We start from the raw sequence: 19696 nt of genomic DNA on the forward strand, positions 1-19696 counted from the left end.
TAATATATTATGGGCTGAATTTAACTATATAATATTGGTGTAAATACACCATAGTTTACCCATAAATTTAACTGCATAGTAGGGTAAATGCATCGTTTGATTTTATCTCATATTATCTTCACAACGAGATGCCAGGTATTAGAGATAAAATCAAATGATGCCTTTACACTACTTAGGTAGTTAAACTTATGGGTAAACTATGGTGTATTTACACTAATATTATTTAGCAAAAATATATGGATACTCATGTTAAAATTTTTGTGCTTGTAACAGTCTTTTAAACTAGAAAATGGAAGAGTTAATGGATTGTGTTTATACAGTGAAACTTCTCCTAACGGACATCTCTCTACAACAGACATTTTCAAATTCCCCAACTCTCCTCTATTGGTTTTAACGTGTTTTCAGCTTCTGTCTAGAGGACATTCTCTGTAACGGACACGGACAGGCAATCTGCACTGTTTCATTTAGATTAGCACTTAATTTGATCTCCCCATAACGGACAGCGGGCGAGCTCACGGACCTTTTTCTAGGAACGTTTCTTCCACGTATTGCCTCAATTGTGTGTTTATTTTCTATTTCCGATTCTCTGAATTTTATCAAGGTTTACATCGCGAGCCCTTTTTCAAGAATTTTAAGGCACGTGTAAAACTTCTGATGAATTCGGTGTGTGCAAGGTGGGGGGGGGGGAATATGGTCGGCCTTTCGTCTTTTGAGTTTCAGTTTTGTTCAGTGTCGTGTGAAGTGCACAATGTCTTCTCGTAAACATTTAACTTTAAAAGATAAAGTCGAACTCATTAATGCATATGATCGGCAAAAAAATAGTGTTCGCAATCTCGCTGCAAAATTCAAAATCAGGGAGACACAGGTAAGCGACATCCTAAAGAAAAAAAATGCACTGCTTAAACAATTTTGGCAACACGTAAATGATCAGGTTCAAAAATCATTCCCGAAAACTGTTGGACTTCAAATTGACAATGTTACGTATGAGTGGTTTTGTTGCACATGTGCTAAAAAAATTCCCATTAATGGGCCTGTTATTAGGGAAAAGGCTTTGGGGGTTGCGAAACCTATGGGAGTAAATGAGTTCAAAGCTTCTGTGGGATGGCTAGACAAGTTCAAAACTCGGCATAAAATTTCTTGGAAAACCGTAAGTGGTGATACTGGGGATCTGTTGATACTGGGGTTGTAACAGAGTGGACCGTCAAATTGGAAGATTTATGTCGTGATTTTGAAGATAATGATATTTACAGCTGTGACGAAACAGGGTTGTTTTTTAAAGGTCTTCCTGAAAAATCAATGAGTCTAAAAAACGAAAAGTGCCAGGGCGGAAAAATTTTAAGAAACGCTTGACTGTACTATTGTGTACAAATATGCTGGGAGACTTTGAACAACCTCTTGTTATAGGAAAACCACAAAATCCTTGTTGTTTCAAGGGCATAAAGTTGAATCTTTTGAATGTTGACTGGAAGTCTAATAAAAAAGCGTGGATGACACGAGATATCATGAGCGAATGGATAAGTCACTTTAACCAAAACATGATTTGTCAAAACAGAAAAATTATTCTTTTCATGGATAATGCTGCATCTCACCCGCACATTGAATTGTATCATTCAAATCGTTTTTCTGCCACCAAACACATCTGCAGAGTGTCAGCCCTTGGATCAAGGGATAATAAAAAAATTTTAGACTTCCCTACAGAAAACGTGTTTTAAGACATCTTGTTGCAAACATGAACGATGTAACATGTGCGAGTGACCTTGCAAAGAAACCCAGCATCCTAGATGCGATTCAGTGGATTTCCTCTTCAGTAAATGCAATTAGAAAACAAACTGTCGTGAACTGTTTTGTAAAGTCTGGCTTCTCAAATGCAAAAATTGAAGTTGTGAACAGCAATGTGGAGCACCAAGAAGAACAAGAACTTCAACATCTATTGATAATGTATGATACTTCCGCTACAAGTGACTCTGGCTACAAAGATATAGACTCTAACCTCACTACAGAAGATGGTGCTCTAGATATCAACGACATTATCATTGATATTTTTCAAGAAGTTCCTCATGAGGATGAAGAAATGTGGAAGGAGGTCATTCTGTTGAAGAACATATTAACGACGAACCACTGATGAAAATAGAAGCGTTCATACAAATCAATCGTTTAAAAATGTTTTTCGCCACTGAAGAAGGTACCGAAGGACTTTTGATGGTTTCTTCACTCCAAACAAATGTTGAAAACAAAATTATCAGCTGGAAGAAGGTGCAGAAGAAAACAAGTGATTACTGTATGTATTTTTCTTAAGATAAAGTCATAATATGCATAGCACAATTGTATGTATATTATTTACAAAAATATTGTGCAAAATCAGTATATAATTTAATTTAATTTTACATTAAACGTTTAACGATTTTTCTTTCTTTCTTTTTTTTTTTCTCCCTCAGACTTCTTGTTAGTGGACACTTCTCTCTAACGGACACATTCTCGTTCCCCATGGCTGTCCATTAAAGGGAAGTTTCACTGTATTTTATGTCTAAGAGGATGTTTTTTTTAATTTTCAGCAGAATTAAATTTTTTTAAAATTAAAGGTGTAAAACACAGCGTTTTTAAATACATATTTTTTTTTAATTAAAAAATGCAAAGTTACATACAATGCAGTACAATTTAGTAAGAGACATGGCATAAAAAAAAATCCTCAAGTGAATTGTAGCCACTGTTACCCTTATAATGCGCACAGACAGTGGGATCCCAGCACTGATATTGCTAATAACATCACAGTTCTTACAGTTGCCTTATACAGGGAGATTGTGGCATCCCTGTCTACAAGCAAATTTATGATAAATCATCAAGATTGGTCTGCTACCCAACCAAGTTGTTGGTTGGTTAGCAGGCCAACAACTGCAGGTCCATAGGGTAATAGTATTAGTAGCAAATAATTCAAGAAAGCAAATTTATAAAGCATCAGCAAAAAAAAAAAAAAAAAAAAACCCTCACACATCACATGTCCATCCTTTCCAGTAATTTATGTAGTTCTTCCTTGAATTTATTCACACTACCCTTCCACAACAACAAAAGATGGAAATTTATTCCAAATTTCAACCACCCACTGGCTGAAGCAAACTTCCGCAACTATCCTTTCTCAGTCTGAATTTGTTCCTCATATGTAGCCTGGAGCAGGAGGAAGCATGCCATCCTCATTGAGTGTGCTTAATCCACTCAAACAACATGCGAAACATCCTCAATCAGTACGTAAGTGCCTAGTCTCCAGACTCCACAAATTTTGTTCTATCATAAATGAATTAGGCAATAATTCATTTATGGAACAAAAGTAGCAGTCATTAATATGATGCTGAGGTTCCTTCCACACCATGGGAATAGCAAATGTCATTTTTTTTTTTTTTTTTTTTTTCAAACCACATTTCCACAATTACAAGTGCTTTGCTTATTTATCGCACATAGTTAACTTTTATCAAGGCCACCTAAATTAGTTCCAAAATATGTGACATTTCCATTTTTCATATAAATCTGACATATTTTGGAATTAAATTTCACAAATAATGTTTTAACCTCCTTTTGTTTTGTCACAACATAGTTACTGCAAATGTAACGAAATTAGTTTGGATGTGCTGTTATGGGGAAAAACACACACAAAATTCACATGTTAATTTGAACATGCAATAGAATTTTTATCGATGTGGGAAAGTTTTAAGAGTGACTAATGCAACAGCAGTCTTCTTTATTACTTAGGGTAAAGATCTTTACACTCCATAGTGAGAAGATCAGAATATCATGGGCAAATACTAGAGTAAGGCATAAATTATCTGTATTATGTTATGATTTTTAAATACAACCATATGATGTACAGTAAACTGAAAAGTAATCATTTGAGAAAATATTATAATATTTATCTATTGAAACAAAGAAAGGCTTTAAAAACTCATTCTATTCACTTATTTATACTCCAGTTGCAATCTCCTGTTTTGCTGCCGGAATTGTGTAAGCACATCATAAAATGAATATCTTTTCTTCAGTTCCACCAGCAGTACCTTTTCGATGGTGAGTAAACTTAGGCTGCATAACCTTTCTTCTATAGCATATGTGTATTCTCTTCATATCAGATAAAGGAGCACTCTGTAAGGGTATAACTCAGAATTGTCATGATCAATTCCATTAATTTATAAATTTCCGTGAATGCACCCCGAAGCTGATTTTCTTGCAGGAATTTATGAGGTGGTGCACTAGTTTCCTGACAAATTCATCAGAAGAAATGAGCACTTTTAGTTCATTTTTTCAAGAGAATGTAGTCACAAATTGGTCTGTAGAAGTCCTTTAATTTTTCTAGAATACCATAAGGAAAAATTTTTGCATACTGATCATATCTTTTCCTACAAGGTAGTGGAAAAAAATTCATTCAAGTTTTGAAAGTGAAGAGTATCTTTCTTCCATTTCTAGTTGCATGCAGTCAACTATTCACTGGTATAATTGAAGGCATGCGCTTTTCTCCTCTTCTTCAGTTCCTTTCGTCTTTTAGGCTTCGATTCATCAATTGTATGCTTTTCCTTTGCTATGGAAACCCAAATGTCATCAAATCTATGTTCCTTATCATTCCTAATCTGCTTAATAGTATCATGCACCATTTTACAACAGTACAATATGTCATATGATGGAGTTTGTAATATATTATTCAAGACATCAGTATGGCCAAACAGTTTAGAAAAAATTTCTAGCAACAAAATGGTTTGAAAATCTTGAAAGAAACGCAAAAATCTACATGTTTTGATTACGGCATTCGCATCCCATTCCCCCAGAGTTCAAATTCTCTACAATGTGTTAAAAAATTTAATAAGTTGACTTCTGTGATGCTTTACTCTACTGTGAAATTTTCTGCAACATTAATTTTCAAAGCATTTGTATACAGGAAAAATGTATACATTTTTCCTTTCATAAAATTTCAAAATTCTAGAAAAAAAAAAAATCCACTTCACAGAGCCCACTCTGAAAATTCACTATGAGGGACCCACTTACATACAGCAAACTTGCCACTGAAAAGGTGAGTTTGCCATGTATGAGTGAGTCCCCCATAAACTGTCACTTGTGAAAGCACTTGCAATATGGGCTTCACATACTTGTTTTTAATTTTGTCAAACAATCAAAAATCTCAGGTTTCGATTAGGAGATACTGAAGTTGCTTACTTACAAAATTTTACAATCATTTTCAATATTTTTAACAGACTTTGTAATAATGATGTGAGAGAGCATGCTGTCCTGCATTTAGTTAACATGAAGAACTTAATATGTTGATTGTAGTTATATTTATGATAAAAGCTTATGGTGATGCCTATCAGTGTCTTAGTATCATTTCTTAGTTACAGAATTGATTTGATTAGGATTAAATCAGTTCTTAAATCAATTCCTCATTAGGAGAAACTGCCTATTTAGCTCTTTTCTGTTTTGTCTGGTGAGGATTTGGAAGTGGTTGGGATGTTAATTTATCTGTTGGGAGTTCTCTCTCTCTCTCTCTCTCTCTCTCTCTCTCTCTCTCTCTCTCTCTCTCTCTCTCTCTCTCTCTCTCTCTCTTAATAAGAAATTGATTGAAGTAATAACAAAATTTATCTGTTGGCTCTCTCTCTTTCTATTAATAAGAAATTTGATATCCCTTCTCTTAATTTAAGTTAACAAATGAAGAGATTTGATATCCATTAGTTAACAAATTAAGAAATTTGATATCCCTTCTCTTAATTTAAGTTAACAGTTGTTAAATATATTTTGATTTTATTTTTCTATAGGCTATTGAGTTAAACAACTTCAAGCTGCAGATTTATGCATATGTGGAATCACGTATGTCTTTCATTGCTCCAAATCTCTCCATCATAGTAGGAGCTTCAATTGCTGCTAAATTAATGGGCAAGTTTTTACTCATCTCTGAAAAAATTAATCTTATTATCAAATTCAGTTTAGTTGGCCTGCTTTTCATTGATTTCATTTCAACGCAGCACACTAAATTATTTTAAAAAAATGTTAATATGAGTAATAGTTTAACTATTCAATTGCAAACTGTTATAAGTTTAAGTTGTTGAAGTAGTATATGAATATGGATAATGTAATACGTCCTGCTTTTCAACGTTTCACAATTCTGTTTATCCTAAATTTTTGAGTATCAATTTAAATATACTGAAGAAAATTATGTATCTGGGTGCCCCCTACCTAACCACCGAAATGATAACAGCAACACTGCAGCAAAGAGATCCAGTTAGAGCTCATACCATTAATAACACTCCTATTCCTCATTATTCATTCTACTGGTGAACAGACAATTAGGAAAATGTCATCCCTTTACCATTCAGAAAGGATTAGGTTGGTTTTCAAGCTCTCAAAAATCAGTAAAAAGATTGTATTCTGGAGATATTTTAGTGGAAGCACCATGATCTAAGCATTGTTAAAAACCTTTTAGGGCTAAAGCCCTATGAGGTTTTCAATCATGAATTAAGAGCAAGTTTACTGACATATAAGTTAGTGCCATTGCATCATTTTAAGATGTAGAAACCTATTAAAGTAGTACAAAATTGGCATCATTTAAGTATATCTCATATTGTGAATAACTTCGCAATGAGTTGCCATGATATTGCACTACCTCGAATAAATAATGATTCAATGGAGAAGACTATTGTTACTTATTCTCAGCGGTTACCATCACCCAGATGGCACTGTTTTAAAGTTTGTTGGCTCATTCCAACACCAGGATACCTGCCCACCCACTGAGGAGAAGCATCTGGGTGGTGGTATCTGGTGAGAATAAGTAACAATAGTCTTCTCCATTGAAGCGTTATTTATTCTGGGTAGTGCAATATCATGGCAACTCATTGTGAAGGTATTCACAATATGAGATATACTTAAATGATGCCAATTTTGTACTACTTTAGTAGGTTGCTGTGTTAAAATGATGCAATGACACTAACTTATATGTCAGTAAACTTGCTCGCAACATGAAGCTTTAGCCCTAAAAGGTTTTCAGTCTGATAACCAGTTGCACACCACCAGGCATCTCTCATATTGTGGAGTACTTTACAACTGGGTTGTCATGATTGCAGCACCAGGGTACCTGCCCACCTACCGAGGAGAAGCCAACAAGCTTTGAAACAGTGCCGTCTGGGTGGTGGTATCTGCTGAGAATAAGTAACAATAGTCTTCTCCATTGAAGCGTTACTTATTCGAGGTAGTGCAATATCATGGCAACTTGTTGTGAAGGTATTCACAATATGAGATATACTTAAATGATGCCAGTTTTGTACAATTGTAGTAGGTTGCTGCATGTTAAAATGATGCAATGGCACTAACTTGCATGATGTAATAGCAAAGTGGGATTTATTTTTCATGTCTCTCAAGAATAGATCTGTGCCAAATTAAAAGTTCAAGGCATTACAGCTGTAAAGTGAATATCAGGTTAAGACATCTCCCCCATCTTAACCTGCAATTACAGTGTTATCGATTTTTTATATATATGATGTAATAGCAAAGTGGGACCAAGCTGTGTGTAATGCTGTCAGCAATGCAGGTATGGAGGTGATTGGTGTTTCCAGATGCCTGATATGCCTTTCCGTAGTATCCCACAAGTGCTCTATCGGATTGATATCGGGGGAGTTCGGAGGCCAATTGATATGCTGGAAGTCAGAACTCAAACCATTCCTGCACATCAAGTGCCTGCTGGCTCGGTGCATTGTCATCTTGGAAGCACCATCGTCATTCAGGAAAAAGTGTAACATAGTGGGGGTGTACACAGTCAGCAAGCAGTTGACGATAGCGGAGACCACAGATACGTTGTTCCACATGCACCAGGGGTCCAAGTTCCTGCCAGTTAAACATGCCCCATACCATAAAACCGCCTCCACCAGCCTGCACTTTTGATACCATACATGATGGATGAAGAGCCTCGTGTTGTTGACGCCAAATCTGTACACGACCATCCACGATGTGGAGTAAATAATGTGAGTCATCCGACCAGCACACCATCTTCCAGCTTGCAACGCATGGTCATGCCAGATATTGTTCCAGATTGGCCCATGTTGTATTGGGTAGTCAACTCTTCAACAGTGCTGTGCCTATTCACCTGTACAAGTCGTCGGACCTGGCTCACCTCTAACAACCTTTGCATTTTTGCCATCAAGCCGTTGTTTGGCCATTTTGATGCCAGTCCCAGTACACTTTAACAATGGCGGCTCTAGAACACCCCACCAGTTCAGCCGTTTGGGAAATCGAGGCACCAGCTCGCCAAGCACCCACAATCTGTCCTTTATCAAAGTCCGATAAATCCTTTTACCCATCACCCTCGGAATTTTACTACCTACTGAACCATTGACACCTTATCTATGCTGCGTAGGTCGACTAACTGCGCACTCTCGTACCTCACGTGGTCAACGGGTCGCATTCCGTTTTCATAGGAGTGGTCATAATTCAGTGATCACTCAGTGTATTGCCGATCCTAGATATCATCAGACTTTTGATCATTTGCACCTTATTCAAAATGCATATACATTCTGACACTAAATGTGGATGTTCTCATTCATTCCTCCAATCACATACACTTGCATCCACTCAACACAGCACTCTGAATATAGACAATGCACAGGTTTTTAATTTATTTTTTCATTGCAGGTTAAGTTCACACACAATCCTGCCATAGCACAAGTCTGTTTGCCCTCCCACACACTGGGGGCAAGACATACGTATGCATATATAAGCCAATTTCTCAGTACACAATCACTCACACGTTTATATGTCCCTTATCAGTTTCTGAAGTTTCATTCACCCATGCAGTTGTGCACCACTTGATCAATCACACTAACAGCAAGAGACTGAATTGACCCTTGGGGTCTGATCTGTATGTGCACTCTGCCCTGTGTTAGTGCAGATGATCAAGTGGTGCAGTTGTATGCCACTTGATCATTTGCATTAAACACAGGGCAGGGAGCACATGCAAACATTAAATAGACTAACTAAATAGATTAATAGATTAAAGACTAAGGTAGTGTATTTAAGTAATGTTCAGGGTGGATCAGCTTTGTTCAGAATTTATTGTTGTTTGGATTAGTTCTATGTTAGTCAGCAGTAGGTGCATCTGTTTGATAAGTGCTTGATGGATTTGAGATTTGTCTTCTTGTTTGGAAGACTGTCTGTGCATATTGTACAAGGGCTTTATAGTAACCACCATTAGTAACGAACAGGTGCTCTTCCTGGTTTCTGGGAAGGGTGCTGATCCTAGATATCATCAGACTTCTGGGATCGGCATAGATTTGGCACTCATACAACAAGTGCTCACAATCTTCAGGTGCAATTTAATTCATTTATCAGCCATAGGGCATGTAGTTTGGCTTTTAAGTGCCATGTCCTGTCAAGAAGAAAGTTATCAACAGTCCTGGGACAAACCAGGGAGGTGGTCTGGGGGGGGTGGGAGACATGCTACATTTGGCAGGAATTGCCTTGCCACTTCACTTTTGTTGGGCTGTTCCCAGCTGTTTGCTACCTGTGATGGAGTCCAGCAGCTATTAGCTAAGTCTAAAATAATTCCCTGATGTTCTGTGGGCATACTTCTTTTCAGTCTGTAGTAGTGGCTTCACCGTACTATTTCCATATCCAGTGGGAAAGTACCTGCCAAGACTTGCAGGGAAGGAGTGCTCACTGTGCGGCAAGCTCTGGTTGTAGCTAGAAGCATTAATCTCTGTATAGTTTCCAGTTTTCTTTTGTTTCCTGACTATCTTTACAATATATGAGTTATAAGAATCCCTAATTAAAACATCCAATACTGAATCCAAGTTAATGTAAACTAAACTTCCAGGTTCACATAACATACTTGCCAACTTTGTAAATGGGATATACTATCTCATGATAAAACAAGTAAATGAAACAGAATTGTGCTTGTTACTGTGAGAATTATTATCCTCTTTCCTGGCAACATTCAATTTTTTTTTATCTGTTTCTAAACCAGGAAGAGACCAGTCATCTCTGAACAATTTCCAGCCTATTTCTCTTACCAATTGCCTAAGCAAGTTCCTAGGAAAAAGATACATAAATGGCTTATGTGGATCCTTTACATTGAAACACTAATGAACCAAAATCAATATGGCTTTCAATGAAACATATCCTCCCTAGACCTAATGGTAAAAGCTGAAACAAACATTTATAATGCATTTGTTAGAAATGAGTATTTAATCATGGTTGGTCTGGACATAGAAAAAGCATTTGACACCATGTGGAGGCATGGTGTTCTGTGAGATCTACACACACCTCTAGGGTTGCAGGTTTATCTGCCCTTCCTAATCCAGAGTTTGCTTCAGTACAGAACCTTTCATGTCTGCTATCAAAACGTTCTTTCTACATTCAAGATGGTGCCTCCCCAAGGATCGGTTTTGAGTGGCAAATTCTTTACAATCAAAATAAACAACATGATGCGAGATGTTTCCAACACTACAGAAACATTTATTTATGTGTTGATGATCTAGCTATTTCCTGTAATTCACATAGTTCTGGGAAAGACAATTTAAAGTCTTGATGAACAAAATATAACTCTAATTGTCAAATAATGGATATTGTTCTTCTGAGAAAAAGTCTTCTCTTCTTCACTTGTGTAAAAAATATTCACTCCATCTTGAATCCAAGTTAATGTAAACTAAACTTATAGGTTCACATAACATACTTGCAAACTTTGTTTGAAAAACACTAAATATCCTCATAGCTCTTTCTGCCATGATGTGGGAAGCTGATAGATATACCCCACTTCACTTCTATCGTGTGCAAATCAGAACTTGGTTTGATTATGGTTCCTCCATATATGACTCTGCTAGGAAACTGTTATTGTAAAGTTAAACACTATTCATCACAGTGTGTTCAGGCAGAGCCATGCTGAGGGTGAGGCGAACGAGGCTCTTGCCTCAGGTTAAAAGCTGAAAGGGACACCAAAAGAAAGATTAAATAATTGCCAACATTGCCAGCACTAACAGTAGGGTGCACATTTTCATTCTTGCCTCGGGTACTAAAATGGCTCGGCATGGCTCTGATTTCAGGATATCTTTGAGTGCTTTTAAGACTTCTCCAGTTTATAGTTTATATATAGAAGCAAATGAACCCACACTGTGTCTCAGGAAGGAAATGTGACTCAATTATGCAGCAAAAATTCAGACTTCCAGTCCCCCTCCTATTTGGCCATGCCTCTTTGATAATCAGTTGAGCAGTCATTATGCAAGTAAACTCAATGAAAATAGACCTGCAGGACTTTGATAATAGGAAGTAATGAATAGCTGGATATAAAAGTAGAAAACACATTCCAAGAAACAGAAATGCACATTCCTCTGTGGTTCACACATACAGTTCTGTGGTGACTTTTCAAAAATTCCGAAAGCACTCTTTACTAAATCAAGAATATAGATGGATGCATGGATGCCCACTCATTTTCCATTTCACAATACTATCAAATATACACTGATTGTTCTGAAAGAGAAATGGGAAATTCAGTGATATCTCCTGACTTTTCTACTTCTGTATCTCTCTCTCCCAGTCGAAGGCAGTGTGTACCTAGTTGAATTGAATGCAATTCACTTAGCCTTAAAAAAAACATCAACTCTGCCACTAAAAAAGAAGTCATTATATATTCTAATTTCAGAAATGTAGTAATAGCAGTTGAAAACAAATTGCCATCAACTCATCCAGTTATGCATGAAATAAGATTACATTTGATGGACCTCTGTGACTAAATTTTGCTGGATACCAGAACATGCTGGCATTTTAGGCAGAGAGAGAGCAGACCAGTCTGCAAAACATCTTATCAACAACTATTCATCTTATTTCTATGTCTTATATCATGATTGTGAAATTATCACACTAAGAGCTTATAATTAACAGTTCACATTAATCTGAAAAGCTCAAATAAACTTCTTCAGGTCAAACTGGAACTCCAGTTATGGTGTTAGAGCTTCAGAAAAAAAAAAAAAAAAAAATAGTAGTAGTGGTATGTGATGCAAGAAAGCAAGTAAAAAAAAAAAAATCACACAAACATTACCTCTAAATATTTGTCTAGTTCCTCCTTAAATTTATTTAATCTATCAACTTCAACAATGACAGATGGAAGTTTGTTCCAGCAATTAACCACCCGCTGGCTAAAGGCAAATTTCCGCACATCTATTCCACATCTGTCTTTCCTTAATTTGAATTTATGTCCCTTTAGGTCTGTAATCTGAACAAGTGGAAGAATCTGTCCAGAATTCAGCGTGCTCAACCCATTCAAGGACTTATACACCTCAATCAGATCACCGCACAGGTGCCTAGTCTTCAGCCACTGCAATTTGCAGAACTTAAGCCTCTTTTGGTAAGCGGATCCTGTCATTCCCCTCACCAATCTTGTTGCCCTTCTCTGTACACACTCAAGCAAATCTACATCCTTCCAGACCTGGACGCAGTACTCAAGGCATGGCCTGACCATTGCCTTATACAGAGGGACAATCACCTCCCTTTCCCTGCTAGCAAAATTCCTATATATGATTGACAAAACCCCATGACCTGCCCTGGCAGCCTGTCTGCATTGCTCAGAAAACTTTATATCTGACTGCACAATTACTCCCAGGTCTTCTTCATTTTCTACCACCTTAAGTGTAGAACCACACAGTTGGTACGTTTCTCTGGGGTTACTTCTACCCATATGTAGTACTTTGCATTTGTCAATGTTAAACTTCAGTTGCCACTTCTCAGCTCATCTGCCCAAATTTTCTAGATCCTGTTGCAGTAGCACTGCCATTACTGTCATTAACAACCCTGCCAACCTTCGTATCATCTGCAAACTTCAACACTAAGCCTGATATACCTTCATCAATATCATTGATAAATATACAAAACAACAGTGGACCCAACACCGAACCCTGTGGGACTCCACTAATAACATTAGTCCACGAAGAGCAGCATCCATTGATTACCACCCTCTGTCTTCTCCCACTAAACCATCCTTTTATCCATTTTAGCAACTTACCCTTAATACCATTATGCTCCAATTTGTACAGTAGTCTTCCATGCGCAACAGTGTCAAAAGCTTTCCTGAAATCCAAGTATATGATATCAAAATTATTTTTTGCATCCAGTTCCTTTGTAACCACATCATAATATCCTATCAAATTTGTCAGACAAGACTTTCCCTTAACAAACCCATGCTGTGTCTGAATTATTGCTGCAGTCTTGTCTAGGTGATCCTGCAGTGCATCTTTAACCAGTGACTCCATTATTTTACCTGGAACAGAAGTTAAACTAACTGGTCTGTAATTACTCGTGTCACCCTTCGACACCCCTTTGTGAATTGGGGATACATTTGCACAGCTCCAGTCCGTGGCGACCTCCCCTGAATCCAAGGATGCAGTCATAATTATTGCTAAGGGTTTGCTTACTTTTTTTGCCGCCTCCTTTATAGGTTCAACCCCAGGTGCCTTATGTTTAATTTCAACAATTTCTCCTCCACTTTGCTCTCAGTTATTACAAAATCATTAAGCACCCTGCTACAATTTGATAACCTTCTGGCATTTTCAAGCCTTAATAACTCCTCATGTGTGAATGTAGATGCAAAATACTCATTCAGTTTGTTTGCTATCTGAGCAGGATCATCAACAGTCGAACCATTGATATCAAGGGGACCAATCAGATTCATCCCCTTCCTTTTAGAATTTACATAAGTAAAGAAATCCTTCCTGTTTTCCTTAGCATCCTTTGCCAAAGATTTCTCGTAATCTGCTTTCGCTTGCCTAACCTCCTTTGTGACTTGATTACAGACTAGCTTATATCTGCCATAGGCTTCTGAGTAGCTTGATAATTTATATGCATCCCATGCATTTTTCTTCTCTGTCACGAGTCTCATTAGTTTGTTTGATAACCATTTATGCCTAAACCTTGAACAGCATTTATTAATAGGTATGAAACTTTTAGTAGCTTCCACGATTAATTCCTTGAATGCTTCCTACTTAGAATTTGTTGTTGGTAACATCATCAGTTGATCCCACTGTACAGAATTTAAAAAATGTCTGAGATCACTGTACTCACCTTTACGGAAGCAAAAAACCCTTTCCTTTTCCCCTGATGGTAATTATATCTTTAAGTAAATCTCATATCAGCACACTGTGATCACTGTCACCTAGTGGTTCCTTTATCTGCAAATTCTTAATACACGAATGATCACTGTTGATTATCAGATCAAGACTATTACCCTCTCTGGTTGCCTCTCGAACATGCTGCTGCAGAAAACAATCATCCAATAAATCCACAAAAGTCTTACTAGTGTGCGAGTGACCAAATGACAAGTTCCAGTCAATATCTGGGAAGTTAAAATCCCCCATTATAAGACATTCTGATTTACTAGCTCACTCTATTTCTCTGTACAATTGTTCATTGTATTCATTCGAGTCATTAGGCCTATAACACACTCCTACTCCTATTTTTGCTACCGCAGGAAGCAAAGTGCTTATGTTACACCAGACTGACTCAACAGTGCATTATTCATCTGTATCAACTGGATGCACATCTTTTGATTTTATGTTTTTCTTAATTAAAAACATAACACCTTTTCTGTTCCTATTCTGTCTATCCTTTCTGTACACATTGTACAGAAAGGATTCATTCCTAATATCTCTGTGACACCATGTCTCCGATATCCCAACAATATCTGCCTTTGATGTCTTGAACAGCACTTCAAATTCATCAAATTTATTTACTGTACTTCTAGCATTGGTATACATGCAAGTATACATGCACGTATTCTTATTATTAGTTACCCTAACACATCCCATATACCCACCTGTTTGACGATGACTGCCATCAGTCCCTGAAATCGCCAGCACCCCTCGATCCAGGCCGCTGCTTATTCTAATAGAAGTAATGCAAGAATCACCTTCACCTCTACCTGCAGCTACATTTATCCTTTTAGTCTGTGAATCCCCCCCCCCCCAAGCTAGCAGTTTTCCGGCCCACCTAACACTGCCTCGATAAGATCAGCAAATATTCTTGCACCCTTTCTATTTAAGTGTATCCCATCCCTGTAGAAGCAGTCTCTCCTGTAACAAGCACAGACCATGCTGAAAAAAATTCTACCCCTTGAGCCTTGCACATTCTCTCCAGAGCCGAACTGATTGTCAAGGCTCTCATCGTGTACTCCCTCCTATCGTGTCTGGGCACAATTGCAGACACTTTCAAATTTAACCCGACTAACTCACCACTTTTTTGCAACATTGACCTGTACTTAAGTAAATTAGCATTAGCATTAGTAGAGGCGTATGATGCAAGAAAGCAAGCTTATGCAGCCTCAGTCAGAAAAAAAAAAAAAAAACTTCCACTTCACCCCTCTGTTCATTTGAAATACCTGTCCAGCTGAGCCTTAAATTTATTTAGGCTATCAACTTCCATAACAAAGGATGGAAGTCTGTTCCACGAACCAACTACCCGCTGGCTAAAGGCAAACTTCCGCACATCTATCCTACATCTGTCTTTCCTCAATTTGAATTTATGCCCTCTCAGGTGATTATTCTGAGCAAGAGGCAGGATCCCATGAGCATTGAGCATGCTCAAACCATTCAAGGCTTTATACACCTCTATCAGATCACCTCGCTGGTGCCTAGTCTCCAGACACTGTAATTTTCAAAACTTAAGCCTTTCTTCGTAAGAGCAACCCTTTGTTCCATTCACTGATCTTGTTGCCTTTCTCTGTACTCGCGCCTGCAGCTCTACATCCTTCTTGAAATGAGGCCTCCAGACCTGTATACAATACTCAAGGTGTGGCCTGACCATTGCCTTATACAAGGGAATAATCACCTCCTTATCCCTGCTAGAAAACTTTCTGTATATCATTGATAAGGCACCATGAGTTACTCAGAGAACTTCATATCTGCCTGCACAATTACCCCCAGGTCTTTTTCATTCTCTACCACTGTCAGTGTAGTACCACAGAGTTGATATGTTGCTCTGGGGTTGCTGTTTCCCATATGTAGTACTTTACATTTGTCAATGTTAAACTTCATTTGCCACCTCTCAGCCCATCTGCTCAACCTTTCCAGATTCTGTTGGAACAGCAAAGCATCAGTAGTGTCCTTAACAACCCTGCCAACTTTTGTATCGTCTGCAAACTTGAACATTAAGCTTGATATACCATCATCAATATTATTTATAAATACAGAAAACAATAATGGACCCAACACTGAACCCTGAGGGACTCCACTGATAACATTGGTCCAAGTCTCTGTCTTCTCCCGCTCAACCACCCCTTTATCTATAGCAGCAATTTTTGCCTCCAGTGCTACACTGCTCCAATTTGTGCAGCAGTCTTCCATGTCCAACAGTATCAAAAGCCTTTCTAAGATCCAAGTATATAATATCAAAGTTATTCCCTGCATCCAGTTCTTTTGTGACTGCATCATAGTATCCAATCAAATTGGTCAGGAAAGACTTCCCCTTAACAAAACCATGCTGTGTCCGAGCTATAATTGAAGTCTTGTCTAAATGATCCTGCAGTGCTTCTTTAACAAGTGAGTCCATTAATTTTCCTGGAACAGAAGTTAAACTCACAGGTCTATAATTACTTGTGTCAGCCTTTGATCCTTCTTTGTGAATTGGGGTCACATTTGCACATCTCCAGTTTATGGGTACCTCCACTGAGTCCAAGGAAGCTCTCATAATTATGGCTAAGGGTTTGCATACTTCCTTTGCTGCCTCCTTTAATATAACTGGATAGATCCCATCCACCTCAGGTGCCTTTCTTGTGTTTATCTTCAACAATTTCTCCTCCACTTTACTCTCAGTTATTACAAGATTATCTAGCTTACTGCCAGAGTTGAATACACCTCTGGCATTCCCCTCGCTGAATAACTCCTCATGTGTGAATGTCGAGGCAAAATATTCATTTAGTTTGTTAGCTACCTGAGCAGGATCATCAAAATATCGATATCAAGTGGACCAATCTGATTCATCCCCTTCCTTCTAGAGTTTACATAAGTAAAGAACTCTTTGCTGTTTTTCTTTGCATCCCAGGCGCCTCTGTAGCCAGGTGGGAAGGAGCAGCAGTGCGTAGCACACGCTTCTTGATTAGACCGGGGTTCGAGCCCGTCACCACCAAATATGGAGGATGTGGAAAGGTCAGGGAATAACCACCGCATATCCCGGAGCAATATGGCCTTAGTTTGCTAATGCTCCTAAAAACCAAATGACAACAACAACTTTGCATCCCATGCTAAAGATTTCTCGTAATCTGCCTTCGCCTGCCTAACCTCCTTTGTAACTTGGTTACAGATCAACTTATATCTATCATAGGCTTCTGTGTCACGTATTAATTTATAAGTATCCCAAGCATTTTTCTTCTCTGCCATATGTCTCATTAGTTCATTTGACATCCATTTAGGCCTAAACCTTGAATAATATTTCTTAGTTGGTATATAAAGCCTAGTAACTTCCAAGATAAGTTCTTTGAATGCTTCCCATTTTGAATTTGCTGTTTTTAATGCCGCCTCAGTAGCCAGGTGGGAAGGAGCAGCAGTGCGTAGCACATGCTTCTTGATTAGACCGGGGTTCGAGCCTGTCACCACCAAATATGGAGGATGCGGAAAGGTCAGGGAATGACCACCGCATATTCCTGGAGCAATATGGCCTTAGTTGCTAATGCTCCTAGAAACCAAATAACAATAACAAACAAGCTGTGTTGGTAACATCATCAATTGGTCCCACTGTATAGAATTTAAATACTGTCTCGGACCATCGTAGTTGCCTTTAGGAAAGAAATAACCCTTCCATTTACCGCTGATGGTAGTTACCCCTTTGGGTAAATACCACTTCAGCACACTGTGATCACTGCCACCTAGGGTTCCTCTTTCTGCAGATTCTTAATGCATGAAGAATCACTACTGATAATAAGTTCAAGAGTATTACTCCCTCTTGTTGCCTCCCGAACATGCTGATGTAGAAAACAATCATCCAATATATCCACAAAAGCCTTGCTAATGTGTGAGTGACCAACCCACAAATTCCAGTCAATATCTGGGAAATTAAAATCCCCCATTATAAGACTCTCTGATTTACTGACCCACTCTGTTTCCCTGTATAGTTTCTTATTATACTCATCAGAGTCATTAGGCCTATAGCACACTCCTACTCTCAATTTTGATCTCCCAGTGCTTATGTTGCACCAAACTGACTCGACACTGCACTGTCCAGCGATGTCGACTGGCTTCACTTCCTTGAATTTTATGTGTTTCTTAACTAATAGCCTAACCCCTCCTCTCTTCCTATCACATCTCCTTTCTGTCTATCCTTTCTGTAGACGTTGTACTTCCCAAATTCCAGTTCTGCATTCCTTATATCTGTGTGACACCACTTCTCTGATATCCCAACAGTATCCGCCTTTGATGCTTTTAGCAATACCTCAAATTCATCAAATTTATTTACCAAACTCCCATCCTTTGTGACACGCAAGTATACATGCACATGTTCTTTTTCTTAGCTACCCTAACACAACCCATGTGTTTACTTGTACCACAATGACTCCCAGCAGTCTCTGAAATATCCTGCATCTTGTTTTCCAGGCTCTGCTCATTCCAATAGAAGCAGTGCAAGAATCACTTTCACCTCTGCCAGTGGCTACTGTTAATCTTTGATATTATATACTTGGATCTTAGAAAGGCTTTTGATACTGTTGCACATGGAAGACTGCTGCACAAATTGGAGCAGTGTGGCATTGGAGGCAAATTGCTGCTATGGATAAAGGGGTGGTTGAGGGGGAGAAGACAGAGAGTGGTAATCAATGGACACTGCTCATCGTGGACTAATGTTATTAGTGGAGTCCTCAGGGTTCAGTATTGAGTCCATTATTGTTTTCTGTATTTATAAATGATATTGATGATGGTATATCAAGCTTAATGTCCAAGTTTGCAAACGATACGAAGGTTGGCAGGGCTGTCAAGGACACTACTGACACTGTGCTGCTGCTACAGGATCTGGAAAGGTTGAGCAGATGGGCTGAGAGGTGGCAAATGAAATTTAACATTGACAAATGTAAAGTACTACATATGGGAAACAGCAAACCCCAGAGCAACGTATTAACTCTATGGTACTACACTGACAGTGGTAGAGAATGAAAGGGACCTGGGGGTGGTTGTGCAGGCAGATATGAAGTTCTCTGAGGAGTGTAGAAGGGTTGCAAGAGTAGCTCATGGTGTATTGTTAATGATATATAGGAATTTTTTCAGCAGGGATAAGGAGATGATTATTCCCTTGTATAAGGCAATGGTCAGGCCACACCTAGAGTACTGTATACAGGTCTGGAGGCCTCATTTCAAGAAGGATGTAGAGCTGCTGGAACGAGTACAGAGAAGGGCAACAAGATTAGTGAATGGAACAAAGTGGTGCTCTTATGAAGAAAGGCTTAAGTTTTGCAAATACAGCGTCTGGAGACTAGGCACCGGCGAGGTGATCTGATAGAGGTGTATAACGCCTTGAATGGTTTGAGTATGCTCAATGCTGATGGGATTCTTCCTCTTGCTCAGAATAATCACCTGAGAGGGCATAAATTCAAATTGAGGAAAGACAGATGTAGGATAGACGTGCGGAAATTTGCCTTTAGCCAGTGGGTGGTGGGTTGGTGGAACAGACTTCCATCCCTTGTCGTGGAAGTTTATAGCCTAAATAAGTTTAAGGCTCAGCTGGACAGGTA

General features: G+C 38.4%; 1 protein-coding gene across 3 annotated transcripts in view; it reads left to right on the forward strand.

Moving 5' to 3' along the window:
• The window catches only part of Prp31 (pre-mRNA processing factor 31), a 262750-nt gene that overhangs the window by 108664 nt on the left and 134390 nt on the right, over window positions 1-19696 (forward strand). For all 3 annotated transcript variants that reach the window (XM_090376998.1, XM_090376999.1, XM_090377001.1), the window contains exon 8: window positions 5778-5895. In XM_090376998.1, coding sequence (XP_090233124.1) covers window positions 5778-5895 — 118 coding nt within the window. The remainder of the gene's footprint in view (window positions 1-5777; window positions 5896-19696) is intronic.

The sequence above is a fragment of the Mastigoproctus giganteus genome, chromosome 7, assembly GCF_048544385.1.
Source record: "Mastigoproctus giganteus isolate SK-2022 chromosome 7, ASM4854438v1, whole genome shotgun sequence".
Lineage (NCBI taxonomy): Eukaryota > Metazoa > Arthropoda > Arachnida > Uropygi > Thelyphonidae > Mastigoproctus > Mastigoproctus giganteus.